Here is a 21,240-nt window from a genome sequence, read left to right as displayed (position 1 = left end):
ATAAAATATTTTGAGGTTTCTGTTTTGTTTCGTTGTCTGTTTTAATGAGAGGCATGGTGGCTTTGTGACATGATTCTAAAGTTTACATAGTAGAATTAGGATGTAAAACTATCCAGAACAAATCGAAAAATTAAGGTTCGTAGGGGGAGAATATTCCTACCAGTTATTAGGAAATATTATGTAAATAATACATAAGTTGTCCTGCCACCAAAGTATAGATAGAGCCCACAAATTTGTGTCTTGAGAATTCAAGATGTTTAAGACCAAGTATTTTGGGCCAGTCCATCCTTAAAAACAATAAATTAGCACTTGAATAGATAAGACTTCTGCTTTAGAAGAGATTTTGACTAATGGTAAGCAAAACAAAGAAAGCAAAAAACAAATTTAGGAGAAGAGGATGCAAGGTACTGAAATAAAAACATGAAAATGTTTCATGTGTTTCAAAATCTAAATGTGTTAAAGTCACAATGGTAATTATATTCATAAGAAGACAAATTCAAAAGAGACAAATATGACATCTCCATCCATGAAAGAAAGACTGAACCAGTATTCTAGAAAAGTTTTGTTTCATCTTAATGTTTCTCGAATATTACCTACATTTGAGTAATTCTAAGAGTTCCTTAGAGTTTTTTTAAATATTCAGAAATTTGTAAGTGTGCCATGTTGGGAATCACCCTAAACAAATGATTATTTACTGAATTTGTTCTTAACAGTATATTTTGCAACCCTGAAAATTTTATCATGTGCCAAAAGTTAAGGTGCTATCCACTGGTATTATAAAAAGTAGAGGAATGTCCTTTTTAAAAAGAAAGATTGTCCCTCTGTTAGCTACTTGTGCAAATCATTGCATTTGTCCCTCTGCTCCAATTAACTGTCTCTATACTTGACTACAGTAGCCCCTGCCCCCCATCTACAGTTTCACTTTCAGGGGTTTCAGTTACTTACAGTCAACTACAGTCAGAAAATGTTAAATGGAAAATTCCAGAAATAAACAATTCGTAAGTTTTAAATGGTGTGCCATTCTAAGTAGTGAGATGAAATTCTGCGCCTTCTCACTCCGTCCACCCAGGACATAAATCATCCCTTTGTCCAGTGTATCTTGCCCATTAGTCACTTAGTAGCCATCTTGGTTATTGGAGCAGTCATTGCAGTATCGAAGTGTTTGTGTTCATGTAACTCTTATTCAATGATGGCCCTGCAGTACAAGAGTAGTGATGCTGGCAATCTGGATGTTGCCAAAGAGAAGCCATAAGTGCTTCCTTTAAGTGAAAAGGTGAAAGTTCTCTACTTCATAAGGAAAGAGAAAAATCGTATGCTGAAATTAGTTGCTAAGATCTACGGTAAGAACAAATCTATCTGTGAAATTGTGAAAAAGGAAAAAGAAATTTGTGCTAGTTTTGCTGTTGCACCTCAAACTGCAAAAGTTAAGGCCACAGTGCATGAAAAATGCTTAGTTAAGATGGAAAAGGCATTTAATTTGTGAGTGGAAGACATGAACAGAAAACAGTTCAGCACTCTCCGTGGTTTCAGGCATTCACTGGGTGTCTTGGAACATATCACCCCTCAGATAAAGGGGTACTACTGTACCTCTTAGTGAAGTACTTCAGGCCAATGTCTGTGTGTTATTTGTGAATGAAGGAATGAATGCCAGTCATATACATTATTGTAAATTACTACCTAAAGTTTCAAAACTCTTCACTTCAGCTGTTGCTGAACTTGTTTGATTATTTTGGGGATAACAGGGTAAGAAGGGACGTCAGGGTTTCTGTCCTAAATTTGCTTGTACAGTCTAGCAGTCAATTTGGGAGATGTACACATGCAAATAAGTAAATTTTCTTCCTCCATGGAAGCTCTGATTTCCCACAAATAAATTGAAATTAATATCAGAATAACTTAATTTTACTTTCAACTCTACAAAAAGCTATAGTAAAAAAACATATCCTGCTTTTTTATGGAGTGTCTGTGTGGAGTTCAGAGAGGATTATAAAGAATTAGGGAATATAGAGGCTATACAGGAGTATGTGGGTATGGTTATTAAAGCCTCCTAGAGAATTAGCATTTTAAAGATTTTGATAGGTGAGATAAAATGGGAAAGAGCATTCCATACCGAGGAGCTTCTCAGCAAAGGTATGAAGGTCTGGATCAACATGGAAAATTCAGAGCACTAAATCATTGCTATTAGGGTATCACATGGTGTCTTGAAAGCTAAGGCTTAAGAGATAGGCAGGGATGAGTTCATGAAATGACTTACATGCCATGCCAAGGAAAGAGCCAATATTTTCATCTCACACTGGGGACTACAAATTATGTAGCTGGTCCTAGATCCAGCAGATGCCTCCTCTACTCTTCAAGTTGCTGGATCTGGATTCTTTGATCAGTGGGACTACAAACTAACCTTCAAACAGGCTGGCCATGATAAAAACCTTAAATCTTTTTTCTGAGGCAGTACTACAGCCTCCTCCTCTTCCAAAGAGCCTACAATCCAGAATGAGAAGAGAGACTGACCTACCCCCAAACCATACATAGGTAAACTTTGCAAAAATAGTGAAAAATTGGTTAATACAAGTATTGCTCTAGTGTATTTCCAATTGGGCTTTATCTCATTATTTTAATGTTAATAATAACACTTTACTCTTTTTTTTTAATTATTTTATTTATTTATTTTTGGCTGCATTGGGTCTTCGTTGCTGCGCGTGGGCTTTCTCTTTGTCGTGGTCTGTGGGCTTCTCATTGTGGTGGCTTCTCTTGTTGCAGAGCACAGGCTCTAGGTGCATGGGCTTCAGTAGTTGTGGCTCACAGGCTCTAGAGGGCAGGCTCAGTAGCTGTGGCACACGGGCTTTAGTTGCTCCACGGCATGTGGGATCTTCCAGACCCAGGGCTCGAACCCATGCCCCCTGCATTGGCAGGCGGATTCTTAACTACTGTGCCACCAGGGAAGCCCAATAACACTTTACTCTTATAAAAGGCTGTATACTTTGCAAAATGATTGCACACATGATGATTCCTAGATCAGGATTATGATGGGGAATAGGAAATCCAAATGACTTTACTTGGAAAAAAGTTTTAACCCAGACTAAAATTATCAACTTCTAAAAACAGATAAGGGGGGGCTTCCCTGGTGGTGCAGTTGTTAAGAATCCGCTTGCCAAGGCAGGGGACATGGGTTCAAACCCTGGTCCGGGAAGATCCCACATGCCGCAGAGCAACTAAGCCCATGTGCTGCAACTGCTGAAGCCCGTGCACCTAGAGCCTGTGCTCCGCAACAAGAGAAGCCACCGCAATGAGAAACCTGCACGCTGCAACGAAGAGCAGCCCCCGCTTGCTGTAACTAAAGAAAGCCCGCACGCAGCAACGAAGACCCAACGCAGCGAAAAACAAATAATTTTTTTAAAAAAACAGATAAGGTCTAAGAAGCTTTTTTTTCAGTTGTCAGTGGATAAAAGCAATCTACTTTATTTCTTCCGCCATAGAAGTTCTGTGTTTCCCTCAGATGAACTGAAATTGATATCAGAGTAACTTAACTTTTTAACTCTACAGAGTCTGTACCTAAAAGATCAAAAAAAACGTGCAATTACAAGTTGTGATAAGGTCTCTGAAGTTTAAAAAAGCACTACAAAAGAGAATACCAAGGAGACCCACTTTTAGACTGGGTGGTTAGGAACATCCTCAGAAGGTAAAGACACTTAGATTAAACAAGGAAAAAGTGAAAAAAAGAGCGATTTTGAAGAGCTAAAAGAAAGGCCCATCCGTTTGGAGCCTTCAGTTAGTGAAGAGGAGAGTAAAGCCAGATGGATTGTAGAGGTAGACAGAGGCCAGATAATGCAGGATCTTGAAATGGAAAGAATTTCCCGTTTAAGATAATTTGTCCTAATGAAGATTTAAATGTAAGATTAACCATGTAAGAATGCAACTTGACATCTCTTTCTGATTGTAGCAAACTGCTTCTGCAGGACTTGGGTCTCTGTGACACCATACTCAGTTAAAGTACGAACTGATTGATCTCAGTTTCCTAGGGAGACACCCCTCCCTTTAAAAAATAAAAGGGCAAATATGATAGCCCTTATATGTGGAATCTAAAATATGATACAAGCCCTGGAGGTGGCTGGCTGCTGGGATGGCAGATGAAGAAGAAGACCCCACCTTTGAGGAAGAAAATGAAGAAATTGGAGGAGGTGCAGAAGGTGGACAGGGTAAAAGAGACTTTTTTCTAAAGAATCACGGTGTATGATGTATGGGGGGATGACCAGAATCCTTTTGCTGAGTCAGTAGATATTCTTGAAGACCTTGTCATAGAGTTCATCACCAAAATGACTCACAAGGCAATGTCAATTGGAAGACAAGGTCGGGTACAAGTTGAAGGTATCGTCTTCTTGATTCGAAAGGACCCAAGAAAGTTTGCTAGGGTTAAAGACTTGCTTACTATGAATGAAGAATTGAAACGAGCTAGAAAAGCATTTGATGAAGCAAGCTATGGATCTTGACACCTTTTGTACTTTCTGAAGCTTCATTATTTTCTGGGGAAACCATATTTAATAACTATATTTTCCACAGTCAGGTTCTGATATCTAGCCATGTGAATGAAAGAGAACCACAATGTTTTCAGTCTTTGTCTTCAATTTTAGAGTGATATTTGAGCCTTTAATTGCCTGCCATTATATTACCATACTTTGAATTAATTACTGGATTTTAATGACCACATGTAAGTCAAAGTACCTTGCAAACCATTCAGTTCCTTCTGACTTTTGACCATCTAAATGACGAATTAATAATTATGTATTAGGTGTACTTGTGCCATTGTAGGCTGTACTGTAGCTGTTTATTATGTGAAATCTAAATGGTACCTTTGATAGCTAAGACATGTGTTTCATGTATTCTAAAGTTTTTAGATTACAGTAGTCTTAAGTTATTAAAAGATAGTGAACTGGTTTGTGTTTCTTTTAAGGAGAAAATGATAGAAAATACAACCTTTTTTAAGAGTGTTTATTTGTCTTAAGATAATTTGTTTTAATACTCTTTTCTATAGATAACAAGAGTGATTTTTTTCATTTTCATTTTTTATTTTTTGAGAAACTAAAACTTTCCTATGAATGCTTCTGTGTTGGAAGACTTATTTGATTTAAAATCTTCAGGGCTTATACTATTTGTCAGTTTTTAAGAGAACTCATTTTCCCAGATCAAAGCTTCTAAAAATAAGTGCTTTCAGTAGCAGGAATGGCATTGCTGAGAAAGCTGATGGCAGGATAAGCATTTGGGGTAGTGTTTTATTAACTTATTTGTTAGTACTTGTTCATTGTGGAAATGTGTACTTGACTAAGACCATGTGTGGCTATGGGAAACCACTTTTGTAGTTCAGCATATACAGGTTTTGTGTGTATTTAGCTTATTGTATTATTCTTGCACTTAGCTTAAAGTAAGGATTAAAATTGCATTTACGGGGATCATTGGATATTACTGTTTGTGAAACTGAATGTTTTGTGTCCCGCTTATAAACATTATTTATGAATCAGTACTTAGGAAAATTTTACTTTCTTAACCTATCAGTATAAGGAATAAAGTATGAAAAATAAAAAAGAAAAAAATATGATACAAATGAACTTATTTACAAAACAGAAACAGACTCACAGATATAGAAAACTTTATGGTTACCAAAGGGGAAAAGGGGTGGGAGAGGGATAAATTAGGAGTTTGGTATCAGCATATACAAACTACTATAAATAAAACAGATAAACAACAAGGTCCTACTGTATAGCACAGGGAACTATATTCAATATTCTGTAATAAACCATAATGGAAAAGAACATGAAAAAGAATATACATGTGTGTGTATATATATGTGTGTGTGTGTATGTGAATCACTTTGCTGTACACCAGAAACTAACAAAACATTGTAAATCAACTATACTTCAATTAAAAATTTTTTAAATTAAATAAATGGGCAAGATAATTTAACACATTGGAAATTTTAGGTTTTAAAATTGAAGTAGTGTAAAAACACATGCCATGTATGCACATCTAAATAATTGTTACTTTAGATTTTCCTTTTTCTTTTTCCTTACCTCTATACATTCATATCCCTTATATAAGAAATGAAAGGGACTTCCCTGGTGGCGCAGTGGTTAGGAGTCCGCCTGCTGATGCAGGGGACACGGGTTCGAGCCCTGGTCTGGGAAGATCCCATATGCCGCAGAGCAACTAAGCCCATGCACCACAACTACTGAGCCTGCACTCTAGAGCCCACGAGCCACAACTACTGAAGCCCACGCGCCTAGAGCTCGTGCTGCACAACAAGAGAAGCCACTGCAATGAGAGACCCACGCACCGCAAGGAAGAGTAGCCCCCACACCACAACTAGAGAAAGCCTGCGTGCAGCAATGAAGACCCAACACAGCCAATAAATAAATAAATAAATAAATAAATAAAATTTATATATATAAAAAAAGAAATGAATGAAAAGCCAGGATGAGTGTGAGGTGAATAAGTGGAGCCAGCCAAAACTATTGTGCCACTGCAGATGCCTTAGCCACAGTTTGGCATGCATTAATTGAATGTCGTGTGTCTTTGTAACATGATGATGAACAATAACAGTAAATATAGGAAATAAAATTGAACGTTATATAAGATTGTTTTTGGTTTGTTTTTTTTTTTGGTACAATGGGCTAATTTGATTTTGGTTTCTCTTTGTTGTAGTCAACCAAAATGAATGGCTGTGGAGAATATTGTGAAGAAAAAGTAAAAACTGAAAGGTAAAAAAATAATTTTTCAAATATTTATAACACTTTCATTCTCTTTTTTAGAAGTGCTCTCAAGATTTCCATTTAGATGTTGATTTTTAAATTAATATGTCTTTTCCAGTAAAATGAGACTTATTGAGTAGATTATGGAACTATGGTTGAATATTAAAAATGTTTCTGAATGTTGTTACAAGGAGGTTCTAGTGACATGTGACAATGTGTTTGTTATGACATTGCTCAAAAAAAGCAATGTATTCTCTTGACCATCAGAAAAAATGCAAGAAAAGTCTAAAAGGAAATGTGCCAGCAATGATGATAGTACCTTCTCCTGGTGTTATTATAGGTAACCTATTTTTCTGTTTCTCTAAATTTTTCTATACTTCACAAATTTCATTCTTTAATAAGAAAATAAAACCAAAGAAGGTAAGAAACATTTTAAACCCCCACAAATGTTTTTCTTTTTGAAAATGGTTTCTAACATAAAATAAGATTTTTTTGGAACACTAAATGATGTATCAGGAAGAGTTTATATATATTGTTGGCCAACAAACTGGTTGTACATAAATTTTGCTTCATATTAAATGATAACCAAACAGTCAAAGGGAGCTATTTCCATTTTCCTAGAAAAGCAAATTGACACTGAATTTTCACTAAGTAAAGTTAGACAGTGGGTACATATTGTTAACATAGAAATGCATAGTTTTATATTTAAAATATCAGCAAGTATCTGGGCCAGCCACCAATAGTAATAAGATACAGGCTCTTCCCTGTCAACAGGGGAAGGGAGGAAGAATAAATTAGTGTAAATTCTTTGGGTGGCAAATTGAAAACACTATTAACATACAGATTTTATTAACATGTTACTGATTCTTGGAAACACTTTTTAAGAATTTTAACATCTCATGAAGGATCATAAAATTATAGTCTGATATTATTTCTTTCTTAATGTAAGCAAAGTAATAGCATATCTTTTTTTTTTTTTTTTTTTAATTTTTTATTTATTATTTATTTATTTATGTCTGTGTTGGTCTTCATTTCTGTGCGAGGGCTTTCTCTAGTTGTGGCAAGCGGGGGCCACTCTTCATCGCGGTGCGCAGGCCTACTATCGCGGCCTCTCTTGTTGCGGAGCACAGGCTCCAGATGCGCAGGCTCAGCAATTGTGGCTCACGGGCCCAGTTGCTCTGCGGTATGTGGGATCTTCCCGGACCAGGGCTCGAACCCGTGTCCCCTGCATTGGCAGGCAGATTCTCAACCACTGCGCCACCAGGGAAGCCCCTAGCATATCTTTTATTATTATTATTATTCTCCAGATATTTATTGAGCACCTAATATAAACCAGACAATGTGCTTGAAATACACTGTTAACAAGACAAAGAAGCTCCTTAACCCAAGGAACTCACAGTCTAGCATAAAGGCAAATATTAATCAAATAATCCCACAAATAAATCATCATAGACCATGATAAATGCTGTTTATCGTAAAAAGTCATGACAGACTGTGAGAGGATATCACCTGGGGGCTTGATGTTCTCAGACAGTAAGTAGTAGGTGAGGTTTCTCCATGAAGAGACATTTACGTTCCGAAGAATGAACAGGAGTCACCTAGGACAAGGGTAGGGGTAGGGGAAGGATGGCGTGGAATTGTCCAAGCAGAGGAATAGCATCTACAAAGACCCCAGGGCACCTGAGGGCCTGAACTAGCCCAGAGTGGCTGAGCAAACAGGAGAGTGGCCCAAGATGAGAAGGGAGCAGGATAAGGACCTTGGCCTTTATCCCAAGAGAAATGGGGGCCATGGAGTTTTTTAAGCAGGGGACTGACATGATAAGATGTGTACTGTGGAGAATGAACTGGAGAGGGCCACAGGGGAAGTGCAGAGGCCAACATGGGAGATAACTAGAAGGAAAAGAGAGAAAATGAGAGGGTGTGAGCAACCCCATGTCAGTTGGGAGGCAAACTGGTAGAGATTAAGAACATGGGCTTGGAATCAAGCTGCCCAGTTTGTGTCCTGGCTTTGTCACTTACTCTGTGATCTTGAGCAAATTACCTGAGCTCATCTCTAAAACAGGGATAGTATCTGTCTACCTCCTAGATTGTGTGAGGATTAAATGTCCAATACACCTCAAGAGCTTAGAGTGGTGTCTGGCACGCAGGAACGTGCTGTGGCCCAAGGCCACACAGCTACTACTAGAAACAGGCAAATACTGGACTGCTCTGATGAAAGCTGGGGGTGGGCGGGCTGGGCCCCGAGCCTCGTCCACTTGTTCACCCCTAACCACCACCTTGTCCTAGTCCCACCCACGCAGCCCTAAATGCCTGGGACTTCACAGACTCCCTCTCTGCCAAAGAAGGTTGGCCTCAGAGTGGCCTGTTGGGAGCCTGTCTCCTGGGCACTGTGTGAAAAAATGGGGTGACGGCAGCTGACCTGTTTAAGAGTTCCGGCACGCAGGGCCACGCTCAACTTTATAACATGACTAGACTAGAACCTCAGAAGGCTTTCGCTTCCCATACTTCATCTACCAAAAAGAAAAAAAGTCTAAACACTCTTCTGCTTGCTGACGTATATATAAACTATTTTATTTTTTAAATAACAATGAAGGGGAAAAAGGCCACAAAACAGACAAAAACAGCCTCGAAGGAACTTGAAGGACATGTAGATCTCAGAAGGGTACGGTTAACAGAAATGCCTTTGAAGGATCTCCTGCGAAGTTTATGGTGGCCCTCACGACCTGCCTGCTTTATTATTCACTCTGTCTCCCCTCTCTGCCCCTGCTAAGCCATGGTTGTGACCTGGTTTCAAGCAGAGACTTAGTCAACTCTGGGTTCTAACCTCCTAGAGATTTGCTTGGGGACAAGGAAGTCCATGTATCAACCACAGGCCCCACTGCAGGAATGGCCCCCTGAGACCTCACGGCCTGTGGCTGGTCAGGGTCACTGCGGGGTGAAGACAGGGTCTATGAACCCACAACCCAGCCAGCTGTTCCAGGTGTTTGGCACATAGGTAGTCCAAGTATCTCTCATTGTGACCTAATTCAGAATAGCGTATCTTACAATGATACGTGTCATAGGTTCAAAGAACTGTAGTACATTCCCTTCAACCTAGCAATTTTATTTCTAAGAATTGATCCTACTACCATATGTATGCAGACATTTCTATAAGAATATTCATGGCAACATTGTTTATAGTAGTAAAAAACCATAATAGACACAAAATAAATTAGGGTGTACTCATACAATGAAATACTAAGCAGCTGTTCAAAAGAATGAGAAAGAAAGGAGGATCCTTATGGGAGGATCTCCAAAACATATCCTTCCAAACAAAGCATACTTGCTAGAAGAGCAAAAAGACCTCATGGATGCAGAACTTGCAAATTACATGTTAATTGTGATGTACAATTAGTTGGAGCAGAGGAAAACATCCACCATAAAAGCAGCATAATTGCTGTCCTGTTACAATGTTTTGGGAGCATTAGTGCATGTCCTGCCTTAATGGTGTATAATAATGTCATCAGACAAAATGTACTGTGCTTTGTTCCCCTGAGTATCAGAAAGTTAAAAATGTATTCAGGCCTTTGCATTATCCTTTTTCATCTCATCTTATCACTAAATGTTATTCTTCTACCTAGTTTCTCTTTTCTAGCCACCCACCTTACCCGAGAGATGGCATCTGCTGTGCACCCCTAGAATAATGAGAACTTGTACTGAGTTTTATTACATTAAGTGAGTGCCCAGATACCAGAGTGTCCTTTTCACCCCCAATTGTAGTGAAAGACTGATGTCCATCAGTAGGGACTTCTGTAATTAAATGAAGAATCATTCATACAGTACAATAGACAGCTGTTAAAAAAAACAAGAGAGCTCTACTTACACAGTTGTAATCATTCATCCAAGTGGAAGGGTGGAAACAAACCACCACCTTCTCCATCCCCAAGAGGACTCCTTCAACCTAAGGTTCAAAGACTTGGGATTTGTTTGAGGACAAAATTTAAACTATATTAAACAATTCTGTACCTCAGTTTAATTTATATCTACCAATAAATTTTAGGAATTGTGGATTTAAGGTTTTTTAAATCAGATAATCTATTTTTAAATACCATAATAATTGTAGTGGAAATATGTAGTTCAAGGACATAATATTTCAATTTATTTTGGACACATAACTGAAGAAAATATAAATGTGTTTTGTTGTCATAGCTTAATTCACAAGTCAGCAGAAAAGAAGACTGATGATGATGATGAAATAACATGGGGAAGTGATGAATTGCCAATAGAAATGACAAACCACGAAGATTCCAATAAAGGCAAGAAATTTATTAGCAACTTTTAAAATCAAAAACAATAGGTAGAAAAAATAAGTTTGAAAATTACAGTTTTCAGAATATATGGATATGTTATTTCACCATATGTCTACATTATTAAGTTCTATACATAAAGTTAAATCACATAGACAAACATCAACATTCATTTATTGACCAGATATTTGCACAGTTATTAGGCTAAAATTCTCAGTGGCTTGGAGTAAAACATGTAAATAGATGTATAAATACTTTAAGTGGAAACACAGAGTCACAATTTTGCCATCTTGGAATAAGAAGTCGAGGAGCACATTTTATTTATAGTAAAGTAAGAAGAATAGCTCAAAGATAGGAAAATTTTTAAGAGCAAGAGTCAGTTGGTCTGTCCTCATTATTACTGCCTCTCTTGTTTTATACTGAGCCAGTAGATAAATGAAGTTCTATTCAGCGTTTTATTTCTCTTTTTTCATATAAGGAAATGTTATATTAATGCAGTGAAAGAACACAGTTTTGTAATTTGAAGTCATTGTTGAAAGAAATTAAAGGAGTCGAATTAACACTTTTTTGATTTAGTTGGATTGTTGGTGTCAATGGAAATGCTCAAATCCTGTAACCCAGGTTCATCTCGCCAGCCTCTGAGCTCCTGTTGCATTCACACTCAGTTCTGTAAAAGTTTACAGTTATTTCATATGATTGGATTTTGTATTCACAACTAGTCTTCGCCCCAGACAGACCTTAAGCTTCTTGAGATCCCCCAGTGCCTGGAATTACTGTTGCGTGCATAGTAGCTGCATCATCAAAATGCTTTTATCAACTGATTGATGTAATTAAAGCTACACTTGTGCAGACTATAGCAAGAAGTCTCTCCTACTTTTTTCCAGGATAACAGTTGCCTTCTGTTATCAGCATTTTCCATAGATAGAGCAGGTGCTAAGTTAGACACGTATCTCTTCTTAGACATTGATAGCACTTGTTTGATAAACTCCTAAAGACTCTTAGGATTTCATTTGCATGGAGAAAACTATCAAATGACAGAGATAGTGGCACTGAGTACCAAGGGTGGGTAGAGAGGGGAGAAATCAGTGTTTCTAGTGCAATGTCCCCTTGTAAGGAATTTCTGAAGCATCTCCCTTCATCTTTTCTCCATGTGCTTGGAGGCTAATTTAAATGCAAAATAAAAACAGGACTAAATACATTCTCATCAAGTAAACAGTGCCATTTGGGTCCAGAGAAGCAAAGAGAAACAATTTAAACTCCTTTAGAATCTGTAAGAAATTGACAGCCAAGAGCCTTAAGAACTCTGAACAGTCAGTGAGGTGTTCCCTTAAAAGTTGGGTACAAGGATCTTGCTATGGCCAGGATTTTCCTTTGATGATTGTAGTTATCTGCCTACTTATTAGTTCTATTGCCTTATTAATTCAAAGACTCTCACTTTTGTAAAAAATAGATGAGGTGAGAATAGGATCAAATTGGTTCTCTTACTGGCTAAAATTAGCTCTCTTATTGGCTAAATCAATTCTGGGGGGAATTTTTTTTTTTTTTTTTTTTTTTTTTAATCAACTGCCATCTTCTTGTTAGGTCATCCCTTTCTGACAGATGAGGAGCTCACCACACTCCCCATTGTCAAAGTGCTTCCCTCCAGTAAATACACCGGTTCGGAGTTGAAATCAGTCATTCGAATGTTGCGGGGTTTACTAGATCAAGGAATTCCGTCTAAGGAGCTAGAGGTAAGGGGCTTTTGACAATGGTTCTTTCTCCAACAAAGTTTTCTGCAAGGTTAGGAGAAATTTTAAGAATCTTGAAAATGTCTATTACTTTACAACTTCCAACTATAAAAGCACCATCTTGTCATTTCTAGCAGTAAATTAATTTTTCTAATTAGGATCCTAATAGTATTGATTTAAAGGGATCTCTTTAGCAGCTTCGGAGCTTGATAAATCTCCCTGAAGATTATCCTCATATGTAAGGCTAAAGAGTTTTTTTAAAAAGTCAAGTATCAATTCCAACCATCCACTAAACTTCATAGTTAATACACTGAAGATGTGATTCATCGTTAGCAACAGTTTTTATTTTAATACAGCTCCAAGAATGTGCCCCCCAGTTCAAAGCAGCAGTGCTTCAGAGGCCTTGCTCCTGTGGTCTTGCTGGCCCCATCCATTACTTACCACTAGGCCAAAGAATAATGTAGCACCACTGTGGTTTGGGGATCTACCTTGCCCATCTCCCTCAAACCATCTGCTTACTTGCCCACATCCTGAGCTTTTTGTAGACCCTGAAGTGAAAGGAGATAACTTCTACTGAGAGCTTCAACAGTGTGCTAGATGCTTTGTGTATAATGCTCAAAATATTTTAAATCCCATTGTATGGATTTGGAAACAGGTTCACAATGTTAAGTTATACTCTTTCTCTCCATTTTGCAGACGTGATTTCTTCTTTAAGGTCTTAAGTTTAAATATTACCATCTCAGAGACCTTCCATCACAACCCTTTATAAAGCAGATGTTTATTTTTCTGTATCACAGCAGCTTGTTAATTTCTTCAAAGCATATATCGCAATATTTGTTTGTTTACTCTTTTACTGCCTCTTTCTCCCAGTAGCCTGTGGTCTCCAGGACAGCCCAAATCGCATCTTCTTTCTCTCTAGTGTATTCCCAGCACTTATTACAATGCCTTGCTTATAGTAGGCATTTTCAATGTATATTGGTTGACTTGGATGGCTAGATGGATGGATGGATTAATTAATGAGTGAATGAAAAGTGAGAAAGAGTTGACTTTAGAATTTAGGACTGTCTTACCACAATTCTACCACGTGGAATATTCTGTGACCCCAGAGACAGTAATGCAAGAAATTCTGCTCCAGCTCATTACTTTAAGCCAAAATTGTTTTCATGAATTGTGTTTTTTTTTTCTAAAATGAAATTATAGACATCTTTAAGCTGAAATTTAAAATTAAGATACAAACTGCTGCCTCACGAAGTTAGTTGACTACAACATGTTAAAGATATTTGCAACAATATATTTCAACAACTGGTATATTGAATTAGTATTGGGACTGCAGGCTTATTTGTCTTGACAGGACATATCTGTTTCTTAACAGTCAAATTTGCCCTGATGAATAGTCAGTTTTGCACCCTGCACATTTAAAGCATTTGCAGGGGCTTCCCTGGTGGCTCAGTGGTTAAGAATCCACCTGCCAATGCAGGGGACACGGGTTCAAGCCCTGGTCCGGGAAGATCCCACATGCCACGGAGCAACTAAGCCCGTGCACCACAACTACTGAGCCTGTGCTCTAGAACCACGAGCCACAACTACTGAAGCCCAAGTGCATAGAGCCCATGCTCCACAACAAGAGAAGCCACCGCAATGAGAAGCCCGCACACCACAACGAAGAGCAGCCCCCGCTCGCTGCAACTAGAGAAAGCCCACGCGCAGCAGCGAAGATCCAAGGCAGCCAAAAATAAAAATAAATAAAATAAATAAATTTATTTTTTAAAAAAGCATTTGCAATCATTACTGAATTACTATTTATCTCAACAAATTTAATTTTATTTCCACTTTTGCTTACAGAATCTTCAAGAATTAAAACCTTTGGATCAGTGTCTAATTGGACAAACTAAGGAAAATAGAAGGAAGAACCGATATAAAAATATACTTCCCTGTAAGTTCCAATTTGGCTTCAAATCAAATGTATGTTTAATATAATTTAAACTGATTTAAAACTTATGTACTAGTTTACCTTATCTCTCACGTAAGTGTGCACACACGCAGGCACACACATTCAGAGATTTACATCAGTAACAAATAAATTTATATATACAACCTGAATTCTTTTAAAATTATCTGTGGGGCTTCCCTGGTGGTGCAGTGGTTAAGAATCCGCCTGCCAATGCAGAGGACACAGATTCAAGCCCTGGTCCAGGAAGATCCCACATGCTGCAGAGCAACTAAGCCCGTGTGCCACAACTACTGAGCCTGCGCTCTAGAGCCCGCGAGCCACAACTACTGAGCCTGTGCACCTAGAGCCAGTGCTCTGCAACAAGAGAAGCCACCGCAGTGAGAAGCCTGCGCACCGCAATGAAGAGTAGCCCCCGCTCACCACAACTAGAGAAAGCCCGTGCACAGCAACAAAGACCCAACGCAGCAAAAAATAAATAAATAAATAAATAAAATAAATAAATTTATAAAATTATCTGTGTATTCTGAAAATTGATTAGAGGCATCTTAAACATTTCTTCAGACATTGATGAATTTTTAAAGTCTTTTTAAAAATAGGAATTGGCTTCTAGATAAGCAATTTCTTAGGTCATGTGTCACAATCAATTCTATTTATTCTACTATTTTAAGTTTAGAGAAATGCCTGTGGTAAATAACAGCTGTAAACATGTGTGTGGCCACCATGGGACTACCAAGTTACATTGTACTTTGAATTGTTTAAGATAACAGGAAGAAAAAAATAGCAATTCTTTTTACCCATATTTCACCCATTTCACCAATCAATGTGGTTTTTAAAAAATATGTATATGTACACTACCAAATGTAAAATAGATAGCTAGTGGGAAGCAGCTGCATAGCACAGGGAGATCAGCTCGGTGTTTTGTGACCACCTAGAGGGGTGGGATAGGGAGGGTGGGAGGGAGGGAGACGCAAGAGGGCAGAGATATGGGAACTTATGTATAACTGATTCACTTTGTTACAAAGCAGAAACTAACACACCATTGTAAAGCAATTATACTCCAATAAAGATGTTAAAAATATATATATATATGAATATATGTATATAGCTAAAATATTAACATCTAGCAACTTCTTATAATAATCACAAGCCACATTTACATATATAATCATGTTGGATTACATGATATGACATACTGACCTTATCTTTGCCAGGAAGTCATAAATTCAAAGATAAATTACATAACCAATAGTGACAAATCATGCAATAAATAATAATACAATTGAATTTTTTCAATCAAAGTGGAAGACACAAAATTCATTTTAGAAAACTTCCTTTAAGAATTGAATCTTAGACAGGATTTTTAAAATGGAATAGATCATGGTTTGGCATAAAGTAGGTGCTAATTGTTTCGGGCAAAAAAAATGGCAGACTAGTATCTCAAAGTAGAATGGGATAAGCCATAAATCCAAAACTACTGAGTAGATTTGTTTCCATGGATCAAGAGATAGAAGTCAAATAATAGAAGGGCAATTGATGGAGGATTTTGAAATCTATTACTAAATGTCATAATTTGGTAATCACAGAAATAACCAGTTATATTTGAGATTGAAATGACTTCTAATGTATAAGTACATACAGATTAATTCTCTTGGATGAGATGGTTTATATACACTTTTTACTGGGGGAGCTTGGTTTGAAAATATGTATTTTGACTATATGAAATTACAATGCCTGGAGAATAAAGTGAGCTACCTTTTTATTTATTGAGTTAGTTTATTATTTTGGCTGCTTACTCAAAAGATGATAATTAGATAAGCAAGAATTAATTGTGCCAATTATATTTGTAATAAGTAATAGTTTCACTGTAATACTAATTTTTATGAAATCATTTTCAAAATTTTCATTCATATTAAATTTACTATTGTCATCATTATTAAAATAACAATGGAGAAGTAGCAAAGTTGTGTTTCCCTAGTTATTAAGAAGTTCTAAATGCATTCATTAATTTATTAATTTTGATTTTTTCCAACCAAATCTATGTGAACAATATCTAATTTTTTCCGAAACTGAGTTGACATCTTAAATATGAGGGAAATGTGCAAAATGATTTGACTGTACTGCAGTTTGAAAATATGCGTTTATTAAAATGTTTTTGTGATTTCATCTATGGTTATGAGGAAATTCTAATAATCTTTGACTCACCTTGTCTATAGGGCTCTTGTTTAAAAATGCATGATATAGATGGCTCTGTTTTGTGGTTGGAAATTCACAGACGATGCTACAAGAGTGCCTCTTGGAGATGAAGGTGGATATATCAACGCCAGCTTCGTTAAGATACCAGTGGGGAGAGAAGAATTCGTCTACATTGCCTGCCAGGGACCTCTCCCTACAACCGTTGGAGATTTCTGGCAGATGATTTGGGAACAAAAATCCACAGTGATAGCCATGATGACCCAAGAAGTAGAAGGGGAAAAAATCAAGTGCCAGCGCTATTGGCCTAATGTCCTAGGCAAAACAACAATGGTCAGCGACAGGCTTCGACTGGCTCTTGTGAGAGTGCAGCAGCTAAAGGGCTTTGTAGTGAGGGCAATGACCCTAGAAGACATTCAGGTACATGGATTAAATCTTTCCATGATTATATCAATGTGTTTCTGAATAAAAGCCAATGACTTCTTGGGTCCCATTTCAGTGGAACTAATTCCATCTACTATCCTTAATCTAATATAAGCTTAAATGTGACCCTCTTCATGAATGCTGCCGAATAGTTTCCTCCAGTATGTACTGTATTAAATGAAAATGATAATACAGGACTTTTACAGGATCAACCATCATCCTTTGCTTTGTGATAGATAGCACAGAATGGCTCAGAAGCTATGTGCTGGAAACATTTTTCAGGTCAGACCTCTAAGTAGACTCAATAAAACTGTTTTTTAAAAACCTCTAAGTAGCAAATATTCCCCCATAAAGACAACGTATTTGGTAATACAGGAACAATTGTAGCATAAATGTTTGTTATTCAGGTAATTCCTATTGCAGCCACCTAAGCACTGAATAAATTTAGCTTGAATTAGATAAGTGGGTATACCTTAAGTAAAGCTGCTACTGTTTCCTCACCTCCACACCCCCTCACTTTATTTCCTTCCTCCACCCAGTAATACTCAGTTTGAGTAATGTGTTTCCTATTGGCGTTTTAACTTTGTTAAAGAAACAGAATAATTTTACTTTCATAGAAACAAAACTTACTGACTCAGTGTTATTGGTGGCATGTAAACACAGCCTGAGAAATTCCTTCATGATTTTTGATTTGTGATTTTACAAAGAATTAAAGATTATACTTCCTTATTCATTTACACCAGCCTACCCATTACTTATGCTAGCACAATTGTTCAATATTCCTTAAATGACTTGTTTATTTAATCAACACATGTTTATAGAGCTTAGGCCCTGTTATGGAATATAGGGATTCAGAAGTTAACAACACAAACAAAAGGAAATCCCTGACCTCATGGACCTTATTTTCTAATGAAAAGATACTGGTGTTGATGATGCTGTGAGAAAAACATCATCACAGGGATATCTCGGGGGAGGGAAGCATTTCAGTCAGAAAGAGCAAGTGCAAAGGCCCTGAGACTGAACTGTGCCTGCTGTTTTTAAGGAACCAGAGAGGTCCCTATGGCTGGAGCAAAGTGGACAGGAGCAAGAGGTTAGGTCTGAGAGGTAGCCGGGCCACGTCATGTAGCGCTTTTAAGCCACTGCAATGACTGTGGCTTTTATCTAAGGTGAATTTGAAATGGGATCATTAAAAAAGGTTGCTATTCATATCAAAACGTAAATTTGCTTTTAGGGTTTCCAAAAAGTCGTTTTTACCAATATTTAAAGTGTGGATCTAGTAACCTCCTTGATAAAGGCCCTCAGTGTGTTGTTTGATGGAGTCTGTCTTTCACTTTTCCTTGGATCTAATCCAATGGCCAAGTCAAAATTTAAAAGGACAAAATAATAAGAAGAACTAATTATATGTGAACAACATAGTATGCCTTTATCTACTTATTCTGTTGTACAATTTCAGACAGGAGAGGTGCGACATATTTCTCATCTGAATTTCACTGCCTGGCCAGACCACGATACACCTTCTCAGCCAGACGACTTGCTCACTTTTATCTCTTACATGAGACACATTCATAGATCGGGCCCAATCACCACACACTGCAGCGCCGGCATTGGACGTTCAGGGACCCTGATATGCATAGATGTGGTTCTAGGATTAATCAGTCAAGATCTTGAAGTAAGTACTCGGAATTTTTTTTATTTATCAGTTTGTATGAATGACAATTTTCTTACTACATAGAATTGTATTTTAGTAAATGTTCAAAACTGCATAGGCCATAATCAAGAAGAAATAATACTTCAAACTTATATTTTACTGGGTTTTTTGTTATTGTTACCTATAGGTGGGAAATACTTTGTTATGCAAATTGATGCTAAATAGTCTATCTCTAAACAATTACTCCCAATTTTTTAAATTATTACTAATTAAAGCTAATAAGAGTATAATCTTATTTAAAACCTAAATTAGTATAAATCATGCTTAGAATGTTAGAATATCTTAGTACACAGAATATGTAATTAAAATCATTACCTCTTGAAGAATTTGCTAAAAACAGTTCTGTCTTGCTCTTCACACTCTCATGATAATTTAAGTAGGACAAATGAAATAGTCTGTTTCTCCCTTGAGAAAATAAAAAGATCAGGAATTTTATTCTGAGCCGCAAAATGTAGGAAAAATACTTTGCCTTTTTTTTTTTTTAATGGAGATATTAGAAATTAGTCAGATTTCAGAGGGAAGAGCATTTCTGTTGGGGATTTTCAAATAGAATAACCTTCCTAATTCTTAAAAAAAATCATAAATAAAATTATCAAATGATGGCAAAGTCCGTTCACCAACTTAATTTTGTCCAGAACAGTTTCTCAAGACTGCTAGAAGGGGAAGGAGATTGGGGTGCAGAAATCTATGTAAGCCACTCCTTAGTGAATCTTTGGGGTTCAAATTCAGTTATCCTTTTTATTTAACATACAGATTCTGTTTCCTTTGGCAGTTTGACATCTCTGATTTAGTGCGCTGCATGAGACTACAACGACATGGAATGGTTCAGACAGAGGTGAGTGTTGGCTGGTGCCTTCTGATGAAGATTTTTGTGAAAACATTTCTAGACTATCTTTTTTAAATATTGCCTTTTAGTTTAAAAAATGAGGAAATACAATATCTACAATGAATAGATTACAGAGAATAGGATGGTATATTGGGGGCAAAAATTTGGGGTGGAACAAAATAGCATGTAATTAGTGGCATTCCTTCCCCATTTCCAACCTAAAAAAGAGATAAAAGGTAATCTTCTTGCTACAGAAATTTCCTGAGAGGGAATGGATTCAACAGCATTGACCAGAAGGCAGGAAGGGAGGACGGAGTTGCTTAGCTTGGAGAAGGCACCCTTGGGAAAGTGTTCATTTATCCTCTGTTTTGATCATTTTCATTTCTCTTACCTGAAGTCAAAACATGGGTTAAATCACCCACTGACCTACAGACTTGGGTCCTTCCCAGGGACTGCATTACTTAGACTGTCTGTCTGCTCTGCATAGCTCCATTACCCTTTTTATCTGTATTGGGGGAGGGATGTGGAAGCTAGTTTCATATATCTATAAATTCATTTATCTCTACCTCTTGAAGAATATAGAAGTTTACTATTTTTAAAATTTAAATTTGCCTACTTTCCCTTCATATACCTTTTTAATTCAAATTAAGTCTCCTAAATATTAAGCTGATTCACAGTCATATTTTTCTAGGTAACAAAAACATACTGATTTGTATAAGCAGTTCTTTAGACCCAGGAAGTTCACTTGTTTAACAGATGTTTATTAAGTGCCTACTATATGCCAGGCACTCTTCTAGATGCTTGGAGCATATCAGTGAATAAGATGAAGATCCCTGATGGAATAACAAAGATCTTCTAGTGGATGGTGATGAGGAAGGCAGATAATAAACCTGAGTTTATTATTATTTATTATTATTATTAGTTTATTATTATTATTATTATTTATTTTTATTATTATTTAACTGAGTAAACAATATAGGATCTTTGAAAGTGATAAGTGCTTTAGAGGGAAAAAGAGTAGGGTAAAGAGGATGAGTCATGGCAGGTTGGGGTGCTACTTTAAATAGAGTGGCACCACTGAGGACGTAACCCTTGAGCAAAGATTTGAAGGACGTGAAGCAGGTGGTCATGCAGATGTCTGGGGGTAAGAGCCTTTCAGGCAGACAGAACCACCTGCGAGGAGGTCCAAGGTGGGAGTGGGTCTTGTGTGTTCGAGAATAATCATGGCCAGTGTGTCTGAGGTGGAGGCAGCCAGAGGGGAAGTGCGAGAGGAGGTGACAGGGCCAGGGCCTGGGCTTTCCTCTGAGTGAGATGGAGCCATCGCAGAATTGTCTGTATAGAATGACATGATCTGACTCCCATTTTAAAGGACCACTCTGGCTGCTGTGTTAAAAC

The 21,240-nt window shown here is 37.3% G+C and overlaps 2 protein-coding genes and 1 pseudogene across 21 annotated transcripts in view; 2 read left to right on the top strand and 1 right to left on the bottom strand.

The window, feature by feature from the left end:
• The window catches only part of PTPN13 (protein tyrosine phosphatase non-receptor type 13), a 247,308-nt gene that overhangs the window by 205,469 nt on the left and 20,599 nt on the right, over positions 1-21,240 (top strand). For 17 of the 19 annotated variants that reach the window (XM_082391058.1, XM_082391051.1, XM_082391057.1 and 14 more), the window contains 7 exons: positions 6,688-6,743; positions 10,923-11,029; positions 12,602-12,750; positions 14,590-14,680; positions 16,971-17,308; positions 18,765-18,980; positions 19,792-19,854. In XM_082391058.1, coding sequence (XP_082247184.1) covers positions 6,688-6,743; positions 10,923-11,029; positions 12,602-12,750; positions 14,590-14,680; positions 16,971-17,308; positions 18,765-18,980; positions 19,792-19,854 — 1,020 coding nt within the window. Of the gene's footprint in view, positions 1-3,934; positions 4,064-6,687; positions 6,744-10,922; positions 11,030-12,601; positions 12,751-14,589; positions 14,681-16,970; positions 17,309-18,764; positions 18,981-19,772; positions 19,855-21,240 lie in introns of those variants that run through there. The other 2 variants (XM_082391042.1, XM_082391048.1) reach the window with 2 other exon arrangements.
• Positions 4,115-6,647, top strand: LOC309628294 (transcription initiation factor TFIID subunit 13 pseudogene; annotated as a pseudogene). The gene has a single exon. The product of its transcript is annotated as a transcription initiation factor TFIID subunit 13 pseudogene (transcript).
• SLC10A6 (solute carrier family 10 member 6) overlaps positions 18,987-21,240 on the bottom strand; it is a 42,734-nt gene continuing 40,480 nt past the window's right edge. The window contains exon 7 of the transcript XR_014244306.1: positions 18,987-19,420. The gene's annotated coding sequence lies outside the window, so the exon portion shown is untranslated. The remainder of the gene's footprint in view (positions 19,421-21,240) is intronic.

The sequence above is a fragment of the Balaenoptera borealis genome (assembly GCF_965194805.1).
Source record: "Balaenoptera borealis genome assembly, chromosome: 4".
Classification (NCBI taxonomy): domain Eukaryota; kingdom Metazoa; phylum Chordata; class Mammalia; order Artiodactyla; family Balaenopteridae; genus Balaenoptera; species Balaenoptera borealis.
This window is presented reverse-complemented; position numbering and strand designations above follow the sequence as displayed.